Here is a 13,844-nt window from a genome sequence, read left to right on the forward strand (position 1 = left end):
TCATCATACGCTCAGTGTTGTTGAAACGGCGCAGAGATTCCGTCTTTTATACCTTCGGTTTTCCTCTCACTTTGGACTTTTACGCTTCATCTGATGTCCGTGTGTTTATTCTTGCTGTTCCGGTGCGGCGTGAGGCGTGAGTGACGCGGAACGCGCTGTTTTTAGTTTCTGGGGGTTTTTATTGCGCATATTCATGAACCGCCCGAATGAACGCGGATCAATAAAACACTGCGATCTGATTGAACATCTAAATACAATACTTTCATCTGATCAGACATCAATATTAAAACACCGAGGCACACTGAGCCTTTCGACGCGTGAACACGGGCCTGTAGTCCAGAATCCTCAACCTGATCAGTCTGATCGATACATGATCAGTAACTGATGCTGAGGACTACAAACATCCTCCTGAACCTGGAGTCGCGCCCACACTGATCTGCACATAATTATATCAGATACACGCACCTCTATCTTAATACGTGAGATCCTGATCAGTATGATTTGTACTCGATAAATAACTGATCAATAACACATGCTGAGGACCTCAAACATCCACATGGACCTAGATTTACCAACACTGATCAGCACAGAATTACTGCACATACACACACACCTCTTTCTGTCCATCTCTGAGTTCCTGGTCAGCCTGATCAATAACTGATGCTGAGGACCACAAACATCCACCTGACTCTAGATGAGACGCACGCACACTGAACTGCACATAATTCTATCAGGTACACACACCTCTCTCTGCATATGTGACATCCCGATCAGTATGATCAATATCAGATCATTAACAGATGCTGAAGAGTGATTGACGGTTCATCATCTTTCTCGCCTCTGTCCATCAGTGTGTCTCTGGGCTGGTCTGGACACACACCTGTGAGGATGCCATGTTTACACTAGACAGGTGTGCTCTTCCTCTGGCTGGATGTTCTGAGCAGGTGTGTCCGATCAGGTGAATGTGAGACACATACAGTCATGCAGGCTGCGCCCTTCCAGTACGATTTCTACAGTGAGGAGAACGCACCCAAATGGAGGGGATTACTGGTGCCGTCACTCAACAAGGTAAGACCACCTGTCAATCATCAACACATTACAGAGGCCCGATATCTAGAGAGCATGCTGTTCTAATGCATATATATATATATATGTAAATATATGATGGCAGTACTGATATCTGGTCATATCTTGATGCTGATACCAATATCAAATGGTGAAACAATGTCTTTATGATGATACCGATATCTTGTTTTTTATTGATAACTGTATACTAGTCTTGAATAATTACTTAAGAACTTGACACCATTCTTCCATAATTAACATATTAGTTAGTGTTGTTATTTGTTGTGGTTTAGAAGCTGGTATTGAGAATCATCAAATTTCACTACCGACTACTGAAATTTTGGTATTGTGATAATGTATAGCCTTTATTGTACATGGCAGATCTTACTGCAATAACATGATGAAACAGTAGATCTCATTCCATAGAACTATGAGCATCCCTGCTGTTAATGATGGCGATGGAGGCTTTCTTTTATTTGACTAACATACATGAAATAAAATAATTGCTATATGACAATAGCCCTCCTCCCCTACCCAGTGCAGTTTACATTTCAAATCCACTGTTAAAAAGACAAGTTTTTTTTTTTTTAAAGTTCAGTAAATGTCAATAAGTAATCGTGTTAAATAATCGTGATCTCAGTATTGACCAAAATACCCTAACCCTAATTTTTGCCATAAGCGAGCAGCCCTAATATCGATATCTTGATGGCAAAACAGATACCTGATTTTAATACCGATATCCTGATGGCAAACCCATACCTGATGGTAATATTGCTATCTTTTTTTTTTCTTTTTTTAATCCCATTTTCTCCCAATTTGGAATGCCCAATTTCCACTACTTAGTAGGTCCTCATGGTGGCGTGGTTACCTCAATCCGGGTGGCAGAGGACAAGTCTCAGTTGCCTCCACTTCTGAGACCGTCAATCCGTGCATCTTATCACGTGACTCATTGTGCATGACATCGCGGAGACTCACAGCATGTGGAGACTCATGCTACTCTCCACGATCCACACACAACTTACCACACACCCCATTGAGAGCGAGAACCACTAATCACGACCACGAGGAGGTTACCCCATGTGACTCTACCCTCCCTAGTCACTCAGCACTCCCTGGATTCGAACTTGTGACTCCAGGGATGGTGGTCAGCGTCAATCCTCACTGAGCTACCCAGGACCCATATTGATATCTTGATGGTAATACTGTTATCTTGATGGCAAAACCGATACCTGAGGGTAATATCGATATCTTGATGGTAATACTGATATCTTGATGGCTAAACTGATGCCTGATGGTAATATCTGTATCTTGATGGTTATACCTATATCTTCATGGCTAAACCAATACCTGATCAGGATACCGATATCTTGATGGCAAAACCGATATCTTATGGTAATATCGATATCTTGATGGCTAAACCGATACCTAATGGTAATATCGATGTCTTGATGGTAATACCGATATCTAGATGGTATTATCGATATCTTGATGGTAATACCGATATCTTGATGGCTAAACCGATACCTGATTGTAATACCGATATCTTGATGGCAAAACCGATATCTTGATGGTATTATCGATGTCTTGATGGCTAAACCGATACCTGATTGTAATACCGATATCTTGATGGTAATACCGATATCTTGATGGTATTATCGATATCTTGATGGTAATACCGATATCTTGATGGCAAAACCGATATCTTATGGTAATATCGATATCTTGATGGCAAAACCGATATCTTGATGGTATTATCGATGTCTTGATGGTAATACCGATATCTTGATGGCTAAACCGATACCTGATTGTAATACCGATATCTTGATGGTAATACCAATATCTTGATGGCAAAACCGATATCTTGATGGTATTATCGATGTCTTGATCGTAATACCGATATCTTGATGGCAAAACTGATACCTGATGGTAATATCGATGTCTTGATGGTATTATCGATGTCTTGATGGTAATATCGATATCTTGATGGCTAAACAGATATCTTGATGGTAATATCGATATCTTGATGGCTAAACAGATATCTTGATGGTAATATCGATATCTTGATGGTATTATCGATATCTTGATGGTAATATCGATATCTTGATGGCTAAACAGATATCTTGATGGTAATATCGATATCTTGATGGCTAAACAGATATCTTGATGGTAATATCGATATCTTGATGGTATTATCGATATCTTGATGGTAATATCGATATCTTGATGGTAATATCGATATCTTGATGGTAATATCGATATCTTGATGGTATTATCGATGTCTTGATGGTAATATCGATATCTTGATGGCTAAGCCGATATCTTGATGGTAATATCAATATCTTGATGGTATTATCGATATCTTGATGGTATTATCGATATCTTGATGGCTAAACTGATACCTGATGGTAATAGTCAAGTCATTTTTATTTGTATTGCACTTTTCACAACACACATCGTTTCAAAGCAGCTTTACAGAAAATCATGCATTGACAGAAAATGAAACAGTAATATCTATGAAGTCTTAAAGTGATCATTGTGCAGTTTGATTAAATATGATTGTAAATTGTGTATAAAAATTAAATAATTAAATAATAATTATATTTATAACCCCAGTGAGCAAGCTGAAGGTGACTGTGGCAAGGAACACAAAACTCCATAAGATGTTGATTAATGGAGAAAAATAACCTTGAGAGAAACCAGACTCACTGTGGGGGTCAGTTCCCCTCTGACTAACATCATGAATATAATGCCAATATTACTTATGTATAGTGCAAGTCATGGGTTAAAATTATTAAACTAAGTGTTAATGGTCAGTGTTTAAACAAAGATTTTGTAAGAACTGTAAGATTAATGACTAATGTCTCTGAAGTTCATCCTGGATTAACTGCAGAAGTTCACATTGATGCATTGTCCTTTGTTAGTTGGCTGATGAAGGCTTTTGTTGGCAATATATTGATAGTCTCTGTATTCCATTATAAGAGTGTAGTCCATCATTAGACCGAGGTGATGTAGGCAGTGATCAGTGAGGTGCATCGCAGTTCAACCTGCAGGTAATTTCGGTGAGGTTCGGTGGGGTCCATCCTAAATCCAAGGTTCAGGCAGTGGCTTATGATGTATCCCATGTCTTACAGTTGGAGTTGGCATCAGTTCATCCTATGAAGTCCATTGTAAAAGACTGAATTGATGTCTGGCTAGCACCGGCTGTAGTTTGTCATCAGCGACACGTAGCAGCGGAGTCCGACACCAAGCAGGAACGGAGCTGGATCTAGAGGGTTCTGGTAACCTCAGGATATGAATCCCAGGTTGAGACATGGAAACAAGTAGAATAATATTAGTGTAGATGTCATTCAGTTTTATGCAGAGTTATAGATCATGATAAATGTTTCTGGTTCTGGCAGACCTAACTAAAGCAGCCTAATTGTGAGTTGAAGGATAAATTAGGTGTATGTCTGGCTAAATAGATGAGTCTTTAGTCTAGACTTAAACTGAGTGAGTGTGTCTGCATCTCGAACAGTGTTAGGGAGACTATTCCATAGTTTAGGAGCGTAATAGGAAAAGGATCTACCTCCTTTTGTGGATTTTGGTATTCTAGGAACTATTAACAGGCCAGAATTTTGTGATCGTAATGAACGTGAAGGAATATAGTGTGACAGAAGGTCACTTAAGTACTGCGGAGCTAGACCATTCAAAGCTTTGTATGTAGTTAACAGAATTTTAAAATTAATATGAAATTTAACAGGTAGCCAATGTATCAACGAAAAATGGGGCTAATATGATAATATTTCGTAGTTCTAGTCAGCACTCTGGCTGCTGCATTTTGAACCAATTGAAGTTTATTTATTGATCTTGCTGGACATCCTCCCAGTAATGCATTACAATTATCTAGTCTTGAGGTCATGAATGCATTAATTCGTTTTTCGGCATCAGCAACATAGAGTTCTACAAACATTGGAAATTTGATTTTCAAAGGACAGATTCTTTGCTGTAGAAGACGACATAACAGTACATCCATCGAGAGTCAAATTATATTTTAGCGGCTTGTTTTTGGTCCAATAATTAGTACCTCTGTTTTGTCGGAATTGAGCAGAAGGAAATTTTTGGCCATCCAATCTTTGATTTCATTGATACTTTGCTAATTTGGAGAATTGTGAATTTTCGTCGGGTTTCAAAGAAATATAAAGTTGGGTATCGTTGACATAACAGTGGAAACTTATTCCATGATTCCTGATAATATTTCCCAGGGGAAGCATATACAAGGAGAAAAGCAGAGGCCCTAAAACTGATCCCTGCGGCACTCCATACTTAACTTTTGTTTGATTTGACAATTCCTCATTTACACATACAAAGTGGTAGTGGTCTGCTAAATAGGACCTAAACCATGCTAATGCAAGTCCACAAATGTCAACATAATTCTCCAGCCTATTCAAGAGCATGTCGTGATCTATGGTGTCGAAGGCACTAAGATCTAAAAGCACTAGAAGAGAAATGCAGCCGCGATCAGATGATAAGAGCAAGTCATTTGTAACTCTGATAAGTGCAGTCTCTGTACTGTGATGGGGATTAAATCCTGACTGAAATTGTTCATATATACTATTTCTCTGTAGAAATGAACATAGTTGGGAGGACATTATCTTTTCAAGTATTTTCAACATAAACTGGAGATTTGAAATCGGTCTATAATTAGCCAATTCTCCAGGATCAAGTTGTGACTTCTTAATAAGTGGTTTGATAACTGACATTTTAAAGTTTCTTGGGACATGTCCTAAGGATAGCGAGGAGTTAATAATATTAAGAAGAGGTTCTGAGATTACAGGAATACATTTTTAAGAGTTTATTTGGTATTGGATCTAACATACATGTTGTGGCTTTCGATGTTTCGATAAGTTTTGTTAGCTCTTCATGAACTATGACAGTGAAGGATTGAAGTTGCTTGTGAGTAAAATTATGAGACACTGTTTTCTGAGGTGCTGTGACAGTTGATTGCATAATTCCAATTTTATTTCTGATTATTTCAATTTTATTAGTAAAGAAATTCATGAAGTCATTACTATTGTGCTGCGACGGAATATCTGGTTCAGTCGATGCTTTATTCCTAACCAATTTATCCACAGTACTGAATAAACACCTAGGATTGTTGTGGTTATTTTCTATGAGTTTACTAAAATATGCTGACCTGGCAGCTTTTAGTGCCTGTCTGTAGCTACAGACACTATCCTTCCATGCACTGTGAAATACCTCTAATTTTTCTATTCTTCCACTTGTGCTCCATTTTCTGAGCTGCTCTCTTGAGAGCATGAGTGTGATCATTGTACCATGGTGCGGGGCTTGTTTGTTTAATTTTCTTTAATCGAAGGGGGGCGACACTATCAAGAGTGCTAGAGAAGATTATTTATATTTTCTCTTTTTGGCTTACGGAGTATGTGAGACATTTCTGGAAGATTATTAGTGAAGCTATCTTTAGTGGTCGAAGGAATAGTTCTACCTGAACGATAGCGTGGTGTAGATTGAGTAACATTAGCTGATCGCAGCATACAAGAGACGAGGTAATGATCTGAGATGTCATCGCTCTGCGGCAGAATTTCTATAGTATCAACATTAACTCCATATGACAGAATTAAATCTAGCACATGATTATGGCGATGAGTTGGTCCTGTCACATTTTGTCTGACTGAGTTAAGAATATCGATAAATGCTAATCCCAATGTGACATTTTCATTAACTATGTGAATGTTGAAGTCACGAACAATTAAAGCTCTATCTACAGTAACTACAAGATCTGATAGAAAATGTGCAAATTCACCAAGGAAATCTGAGTATGGCCCGGGTGATCTATATACTGTAGCAAGGGCTATATATTTTTTAATATCTGACGGTGTCATATTAAGGATTATTAGTTCAATAGAATTTTTTTTTTTTTCAAGTTTGACCTTAATACATTTTTTTCTAAATGATTTAGTGAGAGTTTTGTGTTTGGTAGTTCGGGGAACAGACACAGTCTCTATGTGATATCTAGGTGATACAGTCTCTATGTGTTGTAGTTTATGAGACCTGTGTGACGTCTCAAGGCAGCTAGCAGACGTTCGGATTAAACAGTTTGAGAGTTTTTCGGATTAAAAAGAGAGTCCGTCTCTCTTTTTAGCAGGTCAGGTCTACCCCAAAAACTCTTCCAATTGTCTGTAAATCCTATGCTATTCTCTAGACACCACTCAGACATCCAGCCATTCAGTGATGCTAATCTACTATAAACCTCATCACCACGACGAGCAGGGAGGAGGCCAGAGCATATTACAGTATCTGACATAGTTTTTGCAAGTTCACACACCTCTTTAACATTATCTTTAGTGATCTCCAACTGGTGAAGCCGGACATCATTAGTGTCAACATGAATAACAATTTTAGAAAATCTATGTTTAGCATTAGCCAGCACTTGTAAATTTTATCTGATGTCAGATGCCCGAGCCCCCGAAATGCATTTGACAATAGTGGCTGGAGTCTCTATTTCCACGTTCCTTACAATAGAATCACCAATTATCAAGGCTCTTTCAGCATGATTCTCAGTGGGTGCATCACTGAGTGGGGATAATCGATTGGAAACCCTAACAGGAACGGGAGAGTGGTGTCGCTTTGCTGAGTGAGTATGCCGCTGAGACGTCACCCAAACGCCCTGCTGTGGGGGCTCTACAGCCGGAACCAAAGTGTGTGTGTTGATCACTGTACTACCCGCATCCGAAACAGTATACAGGCTTCTCTGTCTTACTGACCTCCACTAGTGTTCGGATGTGTGTCTCTAACTCATTAAACTTCTCCGTTAGCCTGACTAATTCCTTACATTTATCACATGTGAATCCCTCACTGCTGACAGAAGAAGCTATAGTAAACATGTGGCATGCAATGCAGGAAGAAATAACATGAGGGGATGCCATTACTTACCGCAATTTTTTGTTGTTGTTGTTATGGTTGTTCTTGAGCAGTGAGGGTTTGAGATCAATGTGGTTCAATGTGGTTCCTGATCAGCAGTGGTTTGAGATTGATGCAATAATCCGTGTAAACACAGTGGAGAAAGGAATCCACGCAGTCGAGACGCGAGATGTTTACATTAACTTAAAGCCCCTTTCCAGGCAAGTCAAACCACGTTTCTTTTGCACATAATTACATTATAATATACGAAACTTGGACAAAAGTTAATTTGGAGAAAGGTTTGGAAAACTATATTGAAAAAACTATAAAACTGTTCCTGTGCATGCGCTTTGTCCTCTGAAGCAAGCTATTGGCTAAGCAAAAGTGAAAACTCAGGCAGCGTTTTCACATAAGGTTGGCATAAACATGAAATTTACTACTGATGATTAACTTATTAATCGTCATAGCAACAAAACATCTTATGAGCACCCATGTTTATAACCTGACTGTAACTAATTGGATGCCCCTCAACCGCCCTAAAATAAAAACAAATTCATACATTTTTGTTTTGGTGTTTTTTTTATTTTTTTTTAATTAAAAATGGCAAAATAAGACGAAAGGTAAGCAGTTCCATCCTTGACTTTGTAACATTGTTCTAACCATTCAAACAGCTAATGTTAGCATGTTCTCCATGCGTGCAGTAATTAGTTATATACAAATTAAGTATCAAACCATCTGCTATTACATTTTGTTTGTCTTAAATTATTTATCTGTTATACCATGACTATCTGTAATAATAACGTGCACTATAAACATACTTTGGCTTTTCTCTTTCGATGTTTAAATCCGCTTCTGAAGTGTCCATCTCTGTGATGTCATCGTGAGCAATAACTTGCTACAAATAAAAGTCACCGTATGACGTCTTACGGGTCCACCGCATTTGGCACTTGGCAGGTATTGATTTCATCACCTGGTTGAAAGTGTATGTTGTTGTTGTTTGTGTGTTGTAGGTGTTGAATCAGGTGCACCCAAAGCTGTCGTCCCAGCAGGAGGCGCTGCAGTACATCGAGGGTTTGATTCTGGTGCTGCTCAACACGCTCTGTCAGGCGCAGCCACGCACCGTACAGGATGTGGAGGTGAACGCTGTCACCATGACAACCGCTAATGCCGCAAACCAAGCTAGCCATGTTAAAACTTAAATATACATCTAAATGCATGATTATATCCACCACATATTGTACCATGTTTCATACAACACATGACTACACACATTGTTTGGATCAGTTTTTTTCCAATATCATATTATATACAATGGCCTCAAAAAGTAGGATATTTGCTAAAGTCACACCTTTGGCTTTTATATAAAATGATGCTCCAAATAAACTCCTAAGGTTATGGATATGATGCTACGTGCCTCTTTGTGCCGTGACAAAGTGAAGAAATTATGACAGAAATAAATTGTAGTTTTGTCATTCTGTCAACTCAACCAGAGGTCCCCAGCTCAAAATCTTGTTTTTGATATTTTTTACTGGTGAAAGATAAAAACAAATGATAATGTGAAATGCCATTGATCAATATTTGCTGAATAATCTATTTTTTTTGTAGAGGGGGCTCAAAATTAAATTTTTTGACTATGATTCTGGAGCAAAACTACAGGTAAAAAAAATAACCTTAGAAAGGTGTCAGCATCATGATTAAATGTTTACACAGAGATAGGTTGGTCGATTACTAAAATCAGTTGACTTCAGATCTTGTTGCATTATATGCCAATAGTGTGAGTCCAAAAATGCAAAAAAATTTAATACTTTTTTGTGTTGTTTTTCCTAAGTTGGAGTGCCTATAACTCCAGAAGTATTAAATATATCTGAATATCCTTTTAGATTCTGATTTAGAACAAACTTTCCTATTTGGATCTTAATTTTTAAGGTCCTATATGGTCAAATCCCAGAGATATAGTGCTTTTAATGTGGCTCCATCAATAAATTGTTACATTTTACCCATTTTTAATGGTCGAAATTGAAAACCAAATGTGGTATGAAGCTAGTTTTTCTTGTACAAGAATACAAAGGTCTGAAGTACAAATAATGTTGAAACTAGAAATGTACCTTTTTATTTATTCAAATAAAAACAATAGTCAAAATCTCGATTTTCGAGAGTCCAAAATAATGAAATAACTGTATTTACAGTGGCAAGAAAAAGTATGTGAACCCTTTGGAATTAGCTGGTTTTCTGCATTAATTGGTCATGTGATCAGAATCAGAATGAACTTTATTGCCAAGTATGCTTACACATATAAGGAATTTGTCTTGGTGACAGAAGCTTCCAGTGTACAACAATACAACAACAAGACAGAGATAATAATGAATAGAATAAAAATAAAAAGTGAATAGAAAATATAAGTATATATAGAAATACACAATAAGACAAAATATGTATATATGTGTGTGTGTGTGTGTGTGTGTGTGTGTGTGTGTGTGTGTATATATATATATATATATATATATATATACACACACACACACACGTATGTACAAATACAAATCTGTTATATACAGATGCAAGGGAATGTAATGGCAGAAGAGGTTGGATAAATATAAAAAGACTAAGCTCTTGCACATAATTATTGCTCAATGGGGCAGTTTTAACTGTTCATGAGATGGATAGCCTGGGGGGAAAAAACTGTTCCTGTGCCTGACGGTTCTGCTGCTCAGTGATCTGTAGCGTCGGCCAGAAGGCAACAGTTCAAAAAGGTAATGGGCAGGGTGAGTGGGGTCCAGAGTGATTTTTCCAGACTTTTTCCTCACTCTGGAAGTGTATAGTTCTTGAAGGAAGGGCAGGGGGCAACCAATAATCCTCTCAGCAGTCCGAACTCTCCTTTGTAGTCTTCTGATGTCTGATTTCATAGCTGAACCAAACCAGACAGTTACTGAAGTGCAGAGGACAGACTCAATGACTGCTGAGTAGAACTGTATCAGCAGCACCTGTGGCAGGTTGAACTTCCTCAGCTGGTGAAGGAAGTACAATCACTGCTGGGCCTTTTTCACAATGGCCTTTTTCCCGCCGCCTCCTTTCACATTTTAACCTTGTTACATTGGTGCCGAAACCCGGGAAGAAGGAGGGATGGACTGTCGTGGAGTCCTCGCCACTGCCGTCCAGTCAAAGGAGCAGCTGTGGCCGTCCGCAGGGGGACGGAATCATCGCCGCCTGGACGTGGAGGAATGGCCGCCGTTCGCGAGGGGAGGAGGGGCTCGCTGCCAGCCACCTGGAGTGGTGGAGCCGCTGCCGGGGGCGGAGGGGCTCACTACCAGCCGCCAGAATGCGGAGGGTCGTTCCATCCACCAGAGGTCGGAGGACTCGCTGCTGTCCGCCCGGGGAGGAGCGGCTGTCGTCCGCCAGAGGGTGGAGGAGTGGTCGAGGAATAGGCGACGGCATGTCTGGTAACCGGCAAGCAATTTTTTTCTCTCTCTCTCTCTCACTGTCGCTCCGCCTCGCTCTTTCCCTCTCCCCTTGTCTCCCTCCCAGGTCACGAGGAAGGCGGGAAAGCCTGCCAGCAGGCGGGCTGGAAGGGCATGTATGTCATGCCAGAGGTTCCCCGGCCTGAGTCGAAGGAGGGAGGAGTGTGACGAGGAGGAGGGCGGGGCCGGGTCGTGACTACGCATGCCCGGCCCCCAATCGAACTAATCAGCCAAAGAGAGGGATAAAGGCAACCGGATGCGGCACTTTAAGAGAGAGAGAGAGTCACACGCAGCTGCTGTGTGTGTGTTTGTGTTTTGTGTCTTTTTGTTTGCATTTTTATTAAAATATTACTTTGATGGTTCATCCGGTTCCCGCCGCCTCCTTTCTCATTTTAACCCTGTTACAGGAGTCAATGTGGGTCTCCCACTTCAGGTCCTGTGAGATGGTAGTGCCCAGGAACCTGAATGACTCCATTCAGAATGGTGAGCGGGGTCGATGCTGGGGTGTTGCTCCTAAAGTCCACAATCATCTCCACCGTTTTGAGCATGTTCAGCTCCAGGTTGTTTTGACTGCACCAGACAGCCAGCTGTTCAACCTCCCTTCTGTATGCAGACTCATCATCATCTCAGATGAGGCCGATGACAGTAGTGTCGTCTGCAAACTTCAGGAGCTTGACAGAGGGGTCCTTGGCGGTGCAGTCGTTGGTATAAAGGGAGAAGAGTAGTGTAGAGAGCACACATCCCTGGGGGGCACCAGTGCTGATTGTACAGGTGCTGGAAGTGGGTTAGAGTTAGGGCTTAGTGTGATCTCATCTTCATCAAATTCACAAGTATAGACAAACACAATGTGCTTAAGATAACAACACACACACAATTATAATCTTGCATGTCTTTATTGAACACATCCCATTAAACATTCACAGTGCTGTGGAAAATGTAAGTGAACCCTTGGATTTAATAACTGGTTGATCCTCCTTTGGCAGCAATAACCTCAACCAAGTGTTTCCTGTATCTGCGGATTAGACCTGCACAACGTTCAGAAGGAATTTTGGACCATTCTTCCTTACAGAACTGCTTCAGCTCAGACATATTCTTAGGATGTCTGGTGTGAACGACTTTCTTAAGGTCATTTCACAGCATCTCTTTTGGGTTAAGGTCTGGACTCTGACTGGGACACTCCAAAAGGAGGATTTTCTATTTCTGAAGCCATTCTGTAGTGGATTTACTTCAATGTTTAGGGTCATTGTCCTGCTGCATCACCCAACTTCTGCTGAGCTTCAGCTGACAAACAGCCACCCTGACATGATGCTGTAGGGTATCTTGATAAACTTGGGAATTCATTTTTTCCTCTGATGGCAAACGGTCCAGGCCCCGAAGCAGCAAAGCTCCCTCCACCGTACTTCACCGTTGGGATGATGTTTTCATGTTGGTATGCGGAGCCCTTTTTACGTCATATGTAGTGCTGTGTGTTCTTCCCAAACAATTCAACCTTAGTTTCATCAGTCCACAAAACATTTTCCCAGTAGCGTTGTGAGATAACTTTGTTACCCTTTCCAGCTTTATGCAAAGCAACAATTTTTGATTGTAGGTCTTCTGAGATCCCTTTTTTGCATGGTCTGCATCAGCAGATGCTTCTTGTGAATATCAAACTCAAAATGTCTGAGTGCTTTTTAAAAGTCAAAGTAGCTCTAACCCACACCTCCAATCTTCTCCTGACTCTAATTAGCTTTTGTTGATGTCATTAGCCTAGGGGTTCACTTACATTTTCCACAGCACTGTGAATGTTTAATGGGATGTGTTCAATAAAGACATGAAAGATTATACATGTTTGTGTGTTGTTATCTTAAGCACATTGTGTTTGTCTATACTTGTGACTTTGATGAAGATGAGATCACATTTTATGACCAATTCATGCAGAAAACCCGTTATTTCCAAAGGGTTCACATACTTTTTCTTGCCACTGTATACTACCGTCATTTAAAAAATGTTCTGCCACACAAGTGTCTGGGTGTCAGACGCCGTGAATCATAGAGATCCCAAACTTCGTAGGATGGTCACAAACCCCCCACACTACTCAAGTGCACAGAAGTGCCTCCACCCGACAGTAGGTGGCGCTATAATTGGAACATTTACATTTTCACAAATAACTCTGGAACCGTATGGGCTAGAATTAATTATTTTTTTCCCTCTGAATCCTTCTGTAACCTGTAGTTTTGCTCCCAAAATTAAAATAATATGATCATTAATGTAATATTTTGGTGATCTGGGTTTCAAGACACTAGTGTCAATGAATAGTGGATCAAAAGAGATCTCTTTTGTAAGTGTTCTTCTGTCAGCTGTATTATATAGGTAGTGTGCTTCACTAACTCATTCTGGCCTGTTTGTGTTTGTGTTTGGTTGGCGCGCTCACAGATGAAGGGTGTGAGA

The 13,844-nt window shown here is 40.0% G+C and overlaps 1 protein-coding gene across 1 annotated transcript in view; it reads left to right on the forward strand.

The window, feature by feature from the left end:
- The window catches only part of LOC127426466 (son of sevenless homolog 1-like), a 76,449-nt gene continuing 62,605 nt past the window's right edge, over window positions 1-13,844 (forward strand). The window contains exons 1-3 of the mRNA XM_051673302.1: window positions 1-734; window positions 852-1,068; window positions 8,973-9,098. Of these exons, the coding sequence (XP_051529262.1) occupies window positions 982-1,068; window positions 8,973-9,098 (213 nt within the window). The 5' untranslated portion in view covers window positions 1-734; window positions 852-981. The remainder of the gene's footprint in view (window positions 735-851; window positions 1,069-8,972; window positions 9,099-13,844) is intronic.

Source organism: Myxocyprinus asiaticus, chromosome 35 (genome assembly GCF_019703515.2).
Source record: "Myxocyprinus asiaticus isolate MX2 ecotype Aquarium Trade chromosome 35, UBuf_Myxa_2, whole genome shotgun sequence".
Lineage (NCBI taxonomy): Eukaryota > Metazoa > Chordata > Actinopteri > Cypriniformes > Catostomidae > Myxocyprinus > Myxocyprinus asiaticus.